Source organism: Tiliqua scincoides, chromosome 1, assembly GCF_035046505.1.
Source record: "Tiliqua scincoides isolate rTilSci1 chromosome 1, rTilSci1.hap2, whole genome shotgun sequence".
Lineage (NCBI taxonomy): Eukaryota > Metazoa > Chordata > Lepidosauria > Squamata > Scincidae > Tiliqua > Tiliqua scincoides.
In genome coordinates, this window is record NC_089821.1 from 102,582,367 (window position 1) to 102,599,080 (window position 16,714).

The window sequence follows — 16,714 nt, forward strand, 5'->3', positions numbered from 1 at the left end:
GTTTCAGAGTCCACCATTGGAAATGGTTCCCTTCTGGATTTTGGAATAAACAACAAATGCATGCATTTGACAGTCATGGGCTTTGTGCATAGTGATAGGGCAACCACACAATCAGGGTTGTGCTTTGTTTGGCAATCAGAGCCCTGATTCAAGAAATCATTCTGTCTACCTCAGAATGCAAGGGAGGGCACTGGGATGCAGGTCTCTGTGTGCTCCCTGCGGCATCTGGTGGGCTGCTGTGAGGTACAGGAAGCTGGACTTGATGGGCCTATGGCCTGATCCAGCTGAGATGTTCTTATGAAAAGGTTTGTGTCATCATGAAAGGCACCCAGTCAGGACACCTGGCTGGATTCAAGGGGCAAAGCCAGCTACCTGCTTGTCAGGAAGCAAACTTCTGTTTGCAGATCCCATCATTCCATGTTGCTGTCTCCACAGAAGGAGTACCACACCACCACTGAATCTTTTCTGTGACAGTAATGGCCTCCAGCCCACTCTGCTAATGAGGCTTCTTTTGGTGGTAGTAGTGATAGTGGTAGTGGAAATGGCAGGCAGTTAGGCTAATTCCCTTAGCTCCTGATTCCAATAATATATAAACATTTCTTTTAATACACCCCTTAATTAATTGACAACTCAGCACACTGGCAAACCAGAAGTTCCAAAATATCTGTTGATGTTAGAGTAATGGCCATGGTCAGACTGGAATGGTCACAACAATTCTTTGACCTGAATACAAGCTTTCTTCTTATATACAGCTCCCCTCTTGTCATCTGAGCTTATTATAGGAAACTTCTTATATAGGACCAGAATTAAGAACTATTTGCCTCAGATGACCATAGTTAAAGGCTACTGCTTATACAGTACACCTTTTCTAATACACAAAGGTTACAATCCTATCCACACTTTCCTAGGGGTAAGCCCCATTGACTAGAACATGTCTTTCTTTGGAGTAGATATGCATAGAATTGGTTAATTAATACAGGTTTGTTATTAGAACTAGAACCAATGGGTTCAAACTGCAAGAGAGAAGATTTCGATTAGACATCAGGAAAAAATCCTGATGGTCAGGGCAGTTCAGCAGTGGAACAGATTGCTGAGAGAGGTGGTGGACTCTCCCTCACTGGAGATATTCAAGCAGAGGCTCCACAAGCACCTGTTGGAGATGCTCTAAGGATTTCCTGCCTAAGGCAGGGGGTTGGACTAGATGACCTCTAGATGAACCTTCGTATTCTATGATTCTATTAAAGCAACCAGATGTGCTGCCTGGAATGGAAGCAGTGCTCTCTGATCTAGAAGCAATACCCTCTCTTTCAAACAGTGAATGATCTGGCTGTGGTTATTTGCACATGCTCAGAGATACTCTTCTTCCAATTTGAATTTTGCAAGTTCACAGCTCTTTAATGTTCACAACAGTTTCTGAAGCTCTGCTCAAATTGTGGCTCACAGCACAATCTTATAACTACTCAGGAATAAGACTCACTGAATTCAATGGGGCTTACTCCCAGGGAAGTGTGGATAGAATTGTCCTCAGTTAAGCCCTTTGTTTGTTTATTCCCACACATATGCACATGCATCCTTCATTTACCCAAACAGCAAGCCTACACATGCTTACCAGACAGTAAGGCCCACTTCCAGCACAATCCTATGCATGTCTACTCATAAGTAACCCCATTTAATAGGGCTTACTCTCAAGAAAGTGTGTATAGGGTTGGAGCCCAAGTGGCGTTTATTTCTGAGTAGGCATGAATAGGATTGCACTATAAATCTTGATTGTCAGATCCTCAAGACAGGAACTTGCCTTTTGTTTAAGCCATTTCTGCCCCAAGTTGCATATACGCAACAGGGATCAAACGTGTCCACCTGTGGGCTGGGCAGAAATGGGTTAAATGACTATACCATGCCATGCACAATTAAATAATAAAATTAATAAATCGTAAATAAAATTAAATAATAATAATGTTTTTTTTCTTTTGTTTTTTTTGCATCTTAGCACTTTTTTATGCATGGGACACAACAGTAATTAAGAAGAGCAGGATGAAAAGATGGCACAATCAGTGCTGGTACCACCAGGACCTGACAGCTTCCACTTTTTCACAAGAGAGTCACTGGCAGCTATTGAACAACGTATCGCTGAGGAAAAAGCGACAAAGTCCAAGCAGGAACGCAAAGACCTCGACGACGATGAAAATAAACCAAAACCCAATAGTGACTTGGAGGCTGGCAAATCACTGCCCTTTATTTATGGAGATATACCTCCAGGAATGGTGTCGGAACCCTTGGAGGATCTGGACCCATACTACCTTAACAGAAAAGTGAGTGTTGGCTGTGGCTTTAACATGTTTCTAATGAAATATGGTAGGACTGAAATCCTGCAGACCTCTCAGTGGAGTACCCTTTTGCCAGTACCTTGAAGCACAACTGTGTAATCTCTCAGTATTCCGTACCAGGGCCTAGAAGAGGGGGTTAAAGAGGGTAATTTGTACCCGGGCCCAGGGTCAAAAGGGAGGCCCAGGAGCCAAAGGAGGGGGCCCAGAAATTTCCTGAGATCTTACATTTTCCTATCTACTCAGACTTGTTGCCCACATGGAATGCTAGGGACACTACCATGACTGGGGGTGCTGGGAACACTACTGATGCCACATGGGTTGGTAGACCTGGGCTCTAAAGACTTTTCCACCTGTCTCTACTCTCCCCCATGCTGTTTCATCCCTCCCTACCCCTATTCTGCTCACCCATCACCACCCTCTTTCACCCCTCCCCTTTCGCAAAGGGGCCCAAAGAAACTTTGTACCCCCTGATAAAATTCCTCTCAGAGGCCCTGTTCCATACACAGCAATGATCATTGTGTGTTTTCTCAGTTGACTTCCCCAGTTCACCAGGGATGCTCATGAATAAGTGCTATATGAGGGAATGTCAGTGTTTACAAGGTCTTCCCCAGCCACCTCTGGTTTCCATGTTATCTAAGAATCTTGTTTTGATATGCTCTGGTCATTGTTGCTTACATTATTTTAAACCTGGGGGAATGGTTGAAAAATTAATAAACATTTTATTTTTATCATCTTTATTGTTATTTCATTGCTAGTACAACTTTATTTGTATCAAATACAAAAAAAGCTACAATATGTCAAAGGTTTTTGTTGGGGTTCCCCTCCTCCCCCAAGTCCCCAGCTTACCCAGGGAGGAGGCTTCTGGACCAGAGCAGAGGCAGCAGCCTTCCCAGCCCTCTCGGGAACAACCCTGGCAGCTCCAGGTGAGAGGAAGTGGGAGGGAAACAGAGAGAGGAAAGGGAGGAGTTGTGGTAAGCCCAGGGGAGGGCAGGCCCAGAGACACGCCCTTTTTATACCATCCCTGTGAGGGAAGGGGAGGGGCCAAAGGGGAGGGGTCTGCCCTACATAAACCTGGAGGCCAGGGATGACAAGGCAGTTGGGAGTCAGAAGAGCAGGCAGGAGGATCTGCTGCTACCAGCCCCTGCTCCTGACTACCGAATGCTGCCAACCCACAGAAGGGGAACTGGGTGACATAGTCTCCCCTTCTTGTGGGGAAATAGTGTGAGGCCTCCATAAGGGGGTCCCCCTCAGAAAGGCTGGGTGGGCCCTCCCCCACAGGGAGGCCTCACAGTTTTCATCAACTAGATTACCAGCAACAAATCTTCACCTTAAATGTCATTGTTATAAAATGTGTTTAGCAAACTGCCCTTTGGGCTCATTTTCTTTTCTTTTTTAAAGAAGCAACGTTATAAACTCTGATTTCTAACCTTGACCCGGTTGCTATAGAAGTGTAGTGTCAGAATAACTAGGCTGGTCTTGCCATGAAACAACATGATGTTGTTTTTCAGGAAGCCACATCTCCACCTTAAGTCAGGGTTCCTGGGTGTCATTTTAAAACACTCTGTGATCATAGTAGACTGACCTCACTTTTGCTTTTCACTTTAGTTCCAAAATATAGAAGGGTAGCACTGTGCATCTTCCTCCAATGTAGTCTGAAGATACACCAAGACTTCATCTAGATCAGGGTTTCCCAAAGTGTGGCTCACTACCCACTGGTGGGTTCCAAGCCCATTCCAAGTGGGTTGTGACCTGGGCCCTCCCACCTGCCTTTGCCTCCATTTGGATCCAAATTGGAGCCATTCCAGAGGCATGGGAAGACCCCAAATTTTTTCCAGGTTGCGCTGGCCTAGCAACCAACTGTATAGGCCTCTGTGGACCTCAGAATGGCCTGCAGAAGTCTCTGAAGGACACTTCCAGTTTTCAGAAGGCAATTTCTGGTTTGCCTCTGAAAACAGCAAGTAGCTTTTTTTTCCAGCCCACCACAACCTGGATGCCACTTGGACCTCCCCCAGTACCACCAGGAGCAACACATCAGACGATGTTAGTTGCAGTGCTGTAAACATTGGAGACTGCTAATTGTGATGATGGATGGTTAATTCCTGAAGATCATGTCATTCAGATTACTTATTCTGAATAGGATGGTCTGACTAAGGACCACAAAGGGTTGTTTGCAGGTCAAAAACAGATTAGGTTCACACCCACCTCCTCATCTATTTCCATAAATCAACAGGAAAGTCATCTGTGAGAATCTTAATCTCAGCTGGTAATGTTATTAATTTGATTAGACAGAAATGTACCATTTCATTAGAAAGAAGAGCTGACATTTTCCCTTTCCTCTGCAAAGCAATACATGGGCAACTGCACAGATGACCATGAATTCTTCTGTTGGTCCAGATCCTCCCATTTTGAAGGCTATGCCTAAGCCAGTCCCCATTGACAAGACAACTAAACAGAAAGCAATCTTTTAGAGAAATTCTATGAAGTATGTGAGAAAAATCAACTCATAAATGAAACAGGAAGAACATTAGAATTGCCTTGCTGGATCAGACCAAGATGGATCTAGGCCAATCTTTTCTCTCTGTAAGTGACCAATGAGTTACCTTTCTGAGAGCTCACAAGCAGGGCATTAGGGTCATAACCATTCCATACTGCTAGTCCTTCATACCTGACATTCAGAGGTGTATTGCCTCTACACCTGGCAATTCCATTGAGTTATCATGGGTAATAGCTGCTGATAGACTGATATTCTATGAATTTGTCCTTTAAAGGTTAATTGCGAGTCACTTACAGCAGTGAACTTGGTCATTCATGGTATATAAGAAATGAACACCTTATGTCAGTGGTTCCCAAACGGGTGAGTCACGACCCACCAGCCTGACAAACACTGGCCAATGTCCCTTTAAGGGGTGGGGAGGGGGGAAGGCAGCAACTCAATCCCCAGGATCATGCTGCTTAGGAGAGGGAGGTTTTTTACTTAACTGTAGCCAGTGTTGCAGTCCTGAGGAGTGTGGAGATATAGGGAGTCCTCCACAGGACTCTCCATGCTTGCAGAATTGTAAAATAAGAAAAAAGGGCATTTCTAGTTTTCACAATGAAACTGGAAGTGTCCAGCTTTTTTTTTTTTTTTTTTTACACTTTTGCAGGCATGGAGAGCCCTGTGGAGGGCTCCCTGAACTTCCACACACCCCAGGACTGCAGCACTGACTGCAGATAAGTAGAAAATCCCTCTCCCCTCCCAACAGCAGCGTGATCCTGGGGATCGCATTGCTGCCTCCCCTGCAACAATTTACAGTGCTCCCAACTCCCTTGTAGGAGTTTGTGAAACATTAACTTATGGCCCAGTGCAAACTAAATTATGATTTAGCATTATGTGAGTAAACCTGAGAGATTTGCAGGCTCATCCCCCTCTCTTGTAATCATGCAAACAAGAGGATAGCAAAAGCTTCTGCTTTCACTTTGAATCAAAATGCAGTTGTGCTGCAATCCTGTACACACTTATCTGGGAGTAAGCCTCCCTGAACATAGCGGGACATATGTCTGAGTGTTCCCTGGGGGCTGGGGATAAGAATAGGCCCTCAGTTTGGCTGTACTTGTCATAAGAGGCGACTAAACAGCCACTGGGTAGATGGGACTTGTTAGCCTGGGAAGGCAGCTCATCTGAGAGAAGGAAAACTCTGACCCCAAACCTCCACTGCCTTGTGGCTACATCCAGTTATGGAAAAGGCTTCAGGAGTCAACCTCGAGGCAAAATCCAGAGCCGGAGTCCCTGAGGCAGTTCATGGCTGAACACAGTCATGTTCTGGCAACTCCTGCAATGCCGCTGGAACCAACTGTATTGGCCTCTGCCTTTCCATTGGACCTTTTCAGCGACGTGGAGAGGGGGGATTTGCTGCCTGGGAAACAGTCTATCCTCCATATCTACTTTACCCAGGCTTCACGCACTGGAGAGGACACTCTGCTCCAGAACACTATTCAGAGCGCGATACCATAGTCTTCCGAGACTGAAGGATGCCAACAACTATGTCTGAGTGAAGTTATATAGCTTTGCTTTGCGGTTGGAATACGTCAGGCTGTCAAACCATGATTTGATCATGATTTGTTCTAAATACAGTTAGTTTACAATAAATGCCACTTCTCTGAGATTGCATGTAATGGGGACCTGTAGACCCCAAAGTAAAAGCAGAAGCTTTCAATCTGTTCCCCTTGGGTGTGGGAGGTGGGGAGGCTGCAAGCCCATGGTTTATTTAGACTCATTCATTATAAAGCTGTGTCTCAACTGGGCCATGTGTCTCCTCTATGGAAAGAAAATAGCCCTTTGAGAACAAGTGCTTTAAAAGGCTAACTTGTTAAGCTATCTGCAAAACTGGCACTAAGCAAGGGACAACAGCTATCCTAGTCAACTGTTCAGGGCCTTCTTTTTGCATAATAGAGATGGTTCTATAAAATGAATTCCCACTTTTCTGAGTTGTTGCTAGAGAAAGATTGTCAGGCTAGATCTCCAGAGCTGCCACTTGGCATTTCAGGTGTCCATCATGCCCAAACGCTTTCTTCTATAAACCTTTCTGTAAAGATAGAAAGTGGATGAGGCTCACCGCATGAAGTGCTTGCTGCTTTGCAGAGTGCAGGAGGGAAAGACACTGTGAAAATGCAGTGCAGAAATACAGTGCTCAGTGAAGATCAGAATAACAGCTTCATTATAACATCTTGTTCTGTGCAGATTCCTGGGAGTGAGGCTGAGCAGAGGATTTAAAAGCCAGCACATATGTGGTACTGTAGCAAGAGAGGCATATGCTTCTAAGAATTCAGAGAGCAGAATAATGAACCATTGTGAGTCCTGTATACAAGGTGTAGCATTCTTTCCTTTACTATTGTCCTCCTGTGTTAGTGAATGCTGAGTGAAGTCGGCTTGCTTGCCTTATGCCTCTTCTGGGATGTACAGTGCTGCTAGCAGACTGGCTGGTCCCTGTTGCAGCTAGTGAGCACTATGTTCACATCATGGCTGTCTCCATAATAAAAGAGAAAGGAACTCCCTTTGCCTCACTCTGAGAGAGGCAGCCATAGTTCTGGCCCAGATATAGCCATCCAGGAGCAGAAGGATGTTTTACGGAGTCAGAGACACACTAGTGGCTGGAGTAAAACAGCAGGCCTTCAGGGTTGAGAATTTTATTTAAAGGTTTGGCTGAGGTTCCCTGTTTCTAAATGAGGAGGCAAAATGAACAAAAATTCGAGGGAGCTACCGTTAGAGTATGTTGAATAAAAGGTAAACGGTCATTTGGTTGCCACTGATGGCTAAATGTTGAGGTGAAAGTGTCAGCAATTCATAGAAAAGAGGGAGTAGGAAATCTATTAGCATCTGTGAAAATTTGGCAGAAAAATATAATTTGTAATTTTTTACAGGCATAAAAGAAAACAGCCGCTGTAGTCACTGAAGCAGTCGCTCTCTTGTAAGTCAAAGACAAATATCCCGGCACTTCTTAGGAGAAATGAGTTAAAAACATTACTCAGGACTTGCGTTTGTGAGGTACTTTGTCCCTGAGCAGTTGTCACAAATCATTTCTAAAGTAGTCCTATTTGAATGTAGCAATTAATATATTGAAAGTGAGTATCTTGGGAGATGTGAGAGACTTTATTTACCAATCAATTTCCTCTATTTCATGTTCAAAATATAGGCAGAGTCCATTAGTAATGTTAAGGAGGGCAAGGTTTTATATGTAGCTTGAGACACATAAAGTATGCTATGCACTAGCTTTATTAATGAAGTTCATACAACTCTGCCTTAAATTCAGTGGGTGGGATGTGGGACTTGTGCTCATAGAACTGTGGGCTGGGTGGCTGCCTAATGTTGCTGGGGTGTTTTAGTTCTCATCTTTCATGCAGGCATTTGCAAGAAGGCCTGCCTTGCTCAGTGAAGTAATGAGGGGCTCTAAGTAGGGTTACCAGATACAAAGTAGGCAGAGTACTTTTAACCATTGTATAGAAGAGGGAATTTTGGAAGGTTCAGCTTGACATGGAAGGGTTTAAGAAACTGCACCTGCCAAAATTCCCTCTTCTATACAGTGGTTTAAGGGTTAGGCACTCTGTCCCAGTTTGTATCTGATAACCCTATCTAAAAGTGAGCCATATTTATTATAGGTTTTCAGATGACTGTTTTAACCAAATATCACACTCTTCAAGCTATACTCAGACCAATTCCATTGGAAAAGACAGCTTTCATATAGGCAACCACAAAGACAGACAGAGCCAATATACTCAGGTCTTGTGTGATGTCTCAAAATTCACTCACACATTGCCTCCCAGGTCATGGCTGGCAGCCACCAGGCCGGTGCATTTAAGTACAAGCTTCCATGACCCAGTTAACACAGAATGCATGGAACAACTTGGTCAGCTGGTTGTCAGCATTGTCCTGCAGAGCTCTGGGGATAGTTGCACTACATTTTCACACGTGATCGGAAATTTGGAGAAGCCAAGAAATCAGAACATTTTCCACGCAACTTGGCAGGGCAATACAGGCAAGTAGCTCTCTAGGTATGTTTATGCAACAGATATGCAAGTGGCAAATGCATGGGCAAGTGAAAATGTGTGATAGAATTCTCCTTACTGCTTGACAGTTTGATGTTCAAGAGGTAAAGCAAAAAACAGTCCCACTCTTATTATCCAGTTGAGCATCCCTGAACCTACACAGCTTGACCATTCCATACTGTAGGCCAGCAACATTTAACATTTGTTTTAAGGGGGAACATGGCTGCAGTTTCCCTTGCGATGTGATAAAAGTCAGAACAAATTATGTGCTCTGGATTTAGGGCCTAGTCCTATCCAATTTTCCAGAGCTGGTGCAGCTGTGCCAATGAGGCGTGCACTGTATCCTGTGGTGGGGAGGCAGTCACAGAGGCCTACTCAAGGTATGGGAACATTTGTTCCCTTACCTCAGGGCTGCATTGCGGTTGCACTGGTGCTGGAATGTTGGATAGGATTGGGCCCTTAAAGAAGTCCAATACAAGGAGCACGATACTGTTCATAAAGAAGTACAGTCGCCTCTTGTTTTAAGTGAGGGTTTGCCTTCTGGAGTATAAAACCAAAATCACATATACTTAAAATTACCTTGAAAAATCCTTTACATCTGGAAAATACATACTGCCTCTTTAAAAATTACAAGGTGCAAGTGGGAACTGAGACCAACAGAGGGATCAGCAGCTTAATTCTCCAATCTCCCGCTTACTCTCAGGCATATATTTCCTAAGTTGGAATGGGGAGCCAGAATTGCCTGCACAATTTAAACCTATGTTTTTCTCTGTCTTTTAAATTGTTAGCTGAGTGCATGTGGTTGAATTTGTGCAAGTCAACTGCTTGTAAGATGAAGGCCGACTATATTTCCACAGAATTCCACAGTAAGGGTTCAGTTTGCCTACCACATGGTTGAGCCTAATGGTTAATATGAAAAGTACTTCTCCTAATCTGCAAAATGAGAGAATATTCAGGGGCCCAGTCTGACAGTGTCTGGTGTATACCGAAGCCACCACAGGGTGAAGACTGATCATTGAAATCCAGTAGACACACAACAAGCTTGGGAGTTACCATGTCCAGGAAAACTTTTGATATCTGCTCATCAGAGCATTCAAATGGTCAATCACTTGCACACTGCACGTGTGGGCTTGTGTGCACAGAGCAAAAACAGTTACTCCATTGAGGCTTCACTATATCAGTTACCTCATCAACTGGCCACCTGTATTATTTCTAGGGCCAGTTCATACAGATGAATGACTTCCACATGATCTCTCCTATCTGATTATGAGTACCTGGAAAAGTGTGTTGTGTGAACAGTCCCTCCACAGATACATTTTCTCAGCTATTTCCCAAAAGTGTCATTGTGATCATACAACAGCAGCAGATACTGTTACTTATACTATACTGTATACTTATGCTGTTACTCTATATACTTATAGAGCACCAGTTAGCATAGCATTTTCCTGCACATGACTCTTGCACCTGAGTGTAGTCAGAAGAGACCATGTGTAAGTTGTTCACATGTGTAATCCAGGCTAGAGCCATGTCCTCCTAGGAATGAAAGCTTTAACCTACATCTCATTACTTGGCAGAAAGCAACACAAATGCTGTAATGCTGGGCGGAATCAGGAGCACTTAAACTCATTCATTTCAGAGCCCAGTCCCATATCTAGCCAGCTGAAGGCATGCAGTGCCACTGAGAGATTGCACAGTGTATGCTGCGTACTGGGAAGGATGACCAGGCAGCCCCAGTCTGCCCGTACTCTTCCCTCTACCCCCCCCCACTACTGACCTATCTGTTGGAAGATGATGGCAGCGATTCAGTGGGCTGTTGTTGCTTGCGCATGGCCTCTGGGATTTGTGCCAGTGGCTGTGCCCACCGAATAATGGAGTGTTTCTCACACCATTGGCTTGGGACTCAACGGTGGCTGATTTTAAAACTGCCATTGTAACACCAGGATAGGATTGGGCCATCAATGGGTTTGGACAATCCTTTCAGGGCCTTGCGCCACTGGAACGTGTTCTGGCAGTGCAAGGCCCTTTATGGTGGCATGAAAGCAGGGCTACTGCCGCATACTTTTGAGCCACTGCCACAAATGGCAAGAGGCACTGTGCGCCAGAGGCTCTGTCGTTGCCGGTAAGTTGGAGGCAAGGGTGTGTTATGATCAGAGAGAGGAATGGCAGGGGAAGTTGGGGAGGGGGAGGGAGGAGGTGAATCTCAGCAGCACCAGCGTGCACCAGGATCCTGACCCCTCTTTTGGAACGCACCCCACCCCTTTTCCCTCCTCAGACCTATATAGCTGACATAGGTCCAAGGAGACCCATAGGCCAGCAGGTGGCCTATACAGTAGAAAATACTTGACTTGCCTCTGGCAGGCCTCCTGATTGCCCCTCCACTACTGGATACAGCACAAGCACATGCTCTGTCAGTGTGGCTGCATTGTTGGTAATGGTAGGGGATAGGAATAAACAGTTAAGCTGTTATCTGCTCCTACTTCTTATTCCATCTTGGCAAGGAGCTGGTTTGCATTCACAGCTCTGCAAGGAAACAGAACTGCCTTTCCTGCCCATCCAGGATCTTGCTACTGGCTGGGAAGTGCTTTGTGCAAATCTGTATGTTGCTTAGGTTGCTCCCTGTATATGAGTGTGGATATGTTATTATTTCTGAGCCAGTTGTTTTCTTCTTGCTAGTTGCTGATGGAAGCCGTGAGACTGGGCCCAGACCCAGGACCTAACTGGATAAGTAGCTCTCTGGAAATCACATTACTATGTTAGGTGAACAAGGCTAAACTGGGTAGGCTCTGTTCTTACGTGTACATTACTTTTTTATGTGTATGTTAACAAATGTAACCAGATCCATGTTGAGTGATGTACAGGTCAATGTTAAATGCTCTGAATCCCATTTTTTCCCCATGTTGTGTTCCTTTTTCTTCCAGACATTTATAGTATTGAACAAAGGGAAGGCGATCTTCCGTTTCAGTGCCACTTCTGCCGTGTACATGTTAACTCCTTTCAACCCTCTTAGAAAAATAGCTATTAAAATTTTGGTACATTCATATCCTTTTTAAGTGGTTCACAGTGAATGAAATGCCTGCCGCTATTCTGTTTTCAATATTTTGATCATTTGCAGGCATTCTGTTTCCATGGAGGCTATGAAATATGTGTCACCTATCTTCTGATCTTCTGCATTCATTTTCCTGTACATTTCTTCCTTTCTCCTGTCTCCTGTTCCAGGATTTTCATATGAGGTGCTACCTAGTTTCTGTTTTTCTTTTCTGTTGCCTTATTTGTCCCTTGTCTTCCCTCTCACTTCTTCCTTTTTTTGGTCTACTTTATCTGCATCCCTAATTCCTGTCCCTGCATTCTTCATTCACTTTTTTTTTAACTGCAGGTTCACTCCCCCACTCCAGTCCTTTTCAAACGGTTTTCTATGGAGTTTTTTGGTTACTCAGAAACTTGCCAGGGTTCCTCAATTAAATTATCTGTAATGGTAGACAAGCTTCCTCAAAAGACAGCTTTCCTTCTCCTACCAAGACTTTTTCTAGAATGTACAGCTGCAGAGAAGTGTTGTGTCTCACCCTCAGTTTGTGAGGTCCATCAGACCTGGTCAGCGCCCTGTGTGAAATTATAGCCCAATCCTGAGCTGCCCGGCACGCATGGCTCCCGCAATGTCAAATTGGCTACCATGGGATTCTGAGACGGTCAGATAGCCATCACCGGCTCCTCAGGGAAAGACGACTTTCATCCCCTAAAATTGAAATTGTTAACTAACTCTAGGGCAGTGTTTCTCAAATGGTGGGTTGCGAACCCACTTCAGGTGGGTCCCCATTCATTTCAATATTTTATTTTAAATATATTAGACTTGATGCTACTATAGTATGTGACTGCATTTGGGGAAATGTTACAGACCTGTGCTTTTAACAAGCTGCTATGTATATTCTTTTAACAATGATAGTAAATGGAACTTGGTCCTGGGTAAGTGTGGGTAGGATTGCAGCCTAGGATAGTTAAAAATTTTCCTGCTTGATGATGTCACTTTCAGTCATGGCTTCACTTCTGGTGGGTCCTGACAGATTCTCATTCTAAAAAGTGGATCCTGGTGCTAAATGTGTGAGAACCACTGCTTCAGTGTATAGAGTTATAAAGAGGGTGGCCCACAGCTGATGCCTATTTCCCACTGTCTCTCAGTAAGCCTCTTCACTGGTTGCCCAGCCAAAAACCTGACTACAAACTGGGTGAAAGTCCTTCTCCACACCATGGTGGCATGGATTTGGATCATTTGGGTTCCTGGGCACCATGAAGGGTAGCTGGCACCCACACGGGTTTTTCCAAAGTATGGCAGAACATGATTTTGAGGGAGCCCCTGCAGGATTTTGTCCCTAAACTTGAATTAACTATACTTCTGAACCTGTACACTTTTAGCACACTTTAGGGGTGCCAAACTAATTTCATACAGTGGGCCAAATAGCATTCATGAGGCCTGCTGAGGGCAGGAAGTGAGGCCGTGCAACGAACGAGGACCAGAAATAAACACTTTTTTCTCACCTGGGAACTCATTAGCTGCAAATGCCATAAGAGGAAATATGCAAATCTTGATCATTTTCGAGATACGGGAGAGCAGCTGCAAGCAGCTGATCGTGATGCTGGGAGAGCCCAAGGGCTGGATAAAGAGCTTCTGCAGGCCTCATCCAGCCCCCGGGCCTTATGTTTGACACCCCTGCTTTAACTGGTAGTCAACAGGAATCACTCAGAAGGACTCGGTGTTTTGCTGTCCCATATTGTTATGAGGCTCAGATGTGTGTGCAGTATCCACAGAGTCATGAAAAATGTGAGAGCAGTCTGAATACAGATTCTTGGTGAGGAAAATTTAATCCCAAAGTTTAATTGGTGAGGTGGCTAAACATTTCGATGTGCGAGATGCCCGTTCTGATTCTTATTTAGCGATTAATCTCAGTTTCTCTCAGTCTGATCTACCCCACAGCATTGTTGTGAGATTAAAATGCAGTCTAAGCTCTTGAGGCATAAAAATGTTACAAATAGATGGATTTACTTTTTATCAGACATCATAAAACAGGGCAAGCAAGGTAACGAGCAGCAAATATCCATGATAGGAAGTATTGGCTTGCCAATTACATAGACAACAAAAATATAATCCCTAAATTTTGCTTGTTATCCAAGAAATGAATTCACATTGTTAATATTTTGAGTTACCTACAAAATGAATGTAGCCATGGACTCCACAACATCATTTCCTCCTTTTTTGGCTACAGTCATAAAAGTTCTGGAGGGTTGTACTTGTGTGGAGAATGGAACAGGCAAGCAGGGACAGGGATATCAATAAAGGCAATACCAATAAAAGGATATCAATAGAGACCAAATTCCAGGATCTTCTAATTGTTGGGGTTGAGTAGGGTTGTCTTAACTTCCCACCAAGTAACCAGAAGTGACATCGCACTGCTTTTGGTCCTTGAACTCATGTTCCTTGGCAGACATACCAACTGCGTCTTTACCCTTAAGGATTGAAACAACAATCAAAATCTTTATACCAGTAAACAGGCTGAAGACATCTCATGTATTTCAATCGCCAAAGTAGATCTGTTTCAATCCTGGGAACCCCTTGTACTGAGCTCCCTGGAAATGAATGGGATGAAAATGAAATAAATAAGAACCTAAAAATATGTATGGCCTTAAAATAAAGTAGTTCTAAACATTTCTTATGTGCATGGTGCCATCATGTGGTCATTTGCTGCCTATCATCTCTAGGTAAACTAACAGTATACTGTGCATGGGTATGTACCTGAGAGTTATAGCTAATCTGAAGGATGGAAGAGACTGTTTCTGTCAAGATGGCAAGGGAGACAAATTATGCACAGTCATAAACCCAGAGTCATGCTCCCATGTCTTGATTGCATCTTCCCACATTGGCTGTGGAAGGGGGTGGATCTGGCAGTGATGGTACATGCCAGTTCCTATCCCCTGTGTGGGCAATCTTTCCACCCCCTTCTCTTCTCAGACTTGTACCAGCTAATGAGGAGACTAATTGCAGAGCGGGAGGCTTATGGAGGTGTAAGGGGATTTAAATCCCCTTTCCTCTCCAAAACATCTCAATCTGTTCCCCCTCTGGATACAGTACTCCCATTTTTTGACTTGCCTACACCAGAAAGAGGGAGGGATAGGATTGGGCTGTAAGTCAGGATTATTATAAATGAATGTGTTTCATATAAAACTGTAGCTATAAATGATCACTTACAATGCGTTGGTTTAGCTCCATACTGTTTAGTGCTGCTTCAGCTGAGTCGCTCCCATTTCCCTTGGGGATTCAGTACATCACTGTGAGGTACTAGTTGCCTATCAGTTTCCGAAACATGCAACAATATGCACTTATAACTGGTTATTAACATTCATGTCTTTGTCAACTTATAGTTGAATCCTAATCATGTGATCTTGACCAAGCATAGCTCAAGTCACTTAAAAAAATCTAAAAATAAATTTGGCTTTTTGTATGTCCCCCCCTCCCCCAAATGAATTGTATTTGAATGCCTGTCTGCTCTCTTTTAACTATGGAGCAACATGTAAGAAGGTTCTGAGATGTTCTCTGACCATCCATGCTGTTTAGGGGATGAATGGTTCTAGAAATAAGGCAGAATGCATTGTTGATCAAATGACGCTTCTGAAGTTCTCAAGTTTACGTTCCTTAACTACAGCATACATTATTCAGCATGCTTATTATGTGCACTATTTTGACCAACTGTGTATTTATGACCATGAGTAACCCTCCAGACTGGACAAAGAATGTAGAGTAAGTAAAATTTAATTACCACTCAGCATGTTTAATGAATACTGTGGACATGTCTATAACATTGTCTGATGGCAAGTAACTTAACATGCTGTCTAACATGGCTAGAGTCTTTCATACATTATACAATTGCAAACTTGGGTGACAAGACTTATTTTATAATACAAGGTTGCCCCTACTCCTTGTTCACACTCCATGCTTTCAAGTGCACCCTTGAAACATCTTAGGCATTGCTATCAAGCTGATTCACACATTATGTTTTAAGTGTAACCTAACTACCGTTCTGTATTCTTGTATATGATCAAGCTTATGGATTGATAGTTTCAAAGTTGTTCCACTGAGGGGCTCAGAATTTCAGTCTCTCTCTCTGTGTCTTTCTGTTCCATGCTATTTCCCAATTTATTGGGCTTTCAGAATATGGAATGGTACCTTAATTTCTAAATGTAATATCCAGGAGAATGGCAGCTTCATATGTTACATCAGGTGTTAAATGTTACATCAAGCAGATGTGTCAGTGAGAACCAGTCGTCATTTTGTGCTTATCAAATGAAAGCAGCCCAGCTGTGCTTGTTGAATATTCTCAAGGCTTCTCACTAAAAGGCTGAGAAAACTGGAGGCAATTGAAATCAAACATGCAAGGAAAGAGGAGGAGAAGCTAGCTGGCCTTCTTTGCTCATTATTTCATCTCCACTTTTCTTTCCATGTAGTGGCTAATTCTGCTAAGGGGCTGGGAGGGAGAGAAGTAGGGAAAATGAACTGCTAAGAGGAAGATGAGCAATGGACAAGCAAAGCCAGCCAGTGGCTTTTCCTCCTTTCAGTTGTCCTCCTTGTTTGACTTCAATCATCAGGGTGGCTTTAGAGGACAGGCCTACTGGAGCATGGGTCAGAGCCTCTGTCAAGGTCAGCCTTGGAACAACCTAGTAGAAATTCAGCCCAATCCTGGCCAGGATTGGGCTCTTGGGGGAAGGATTTACAAGGCTTCCTGTCTATCACTGGTTCCTGTCATTATTGCTGAAATCTGGAGCACCCTGACAGAAGCAGTGTGGGGTTCCAGTTTCACCTATGTTGCCATAGGGCACGGTGATGGCAGGAG

The 16,714-nt window shown here is 43.9% G+C and overlaps 1 protein-coding gene across 1 annotated transcript in view; it reads left to right on the forward strand.

The window, feature by feature from the left end:
• Positions 1-2,039: 2,039 nt before the first annotated feature.
• LOC136657681 (sodium channel protein type 2 subunit alpha-like) overlaps positions 2,040-16,714 on the forward strand; it is a 78,952-nt gene continuing 64,277 nt past the window's right edge. Inside the window, 3 exon segments of the mRNA XM_066634677.1 lie at positions 2,040-2,309; positions 11,762-11,880; positions 15,535-15,624. Coding sequence (XP_066490774.1) covers positions 2,040-2,309; positions 11,762-11,880; positions 15,535-15,624 — 479 coding nt within the window.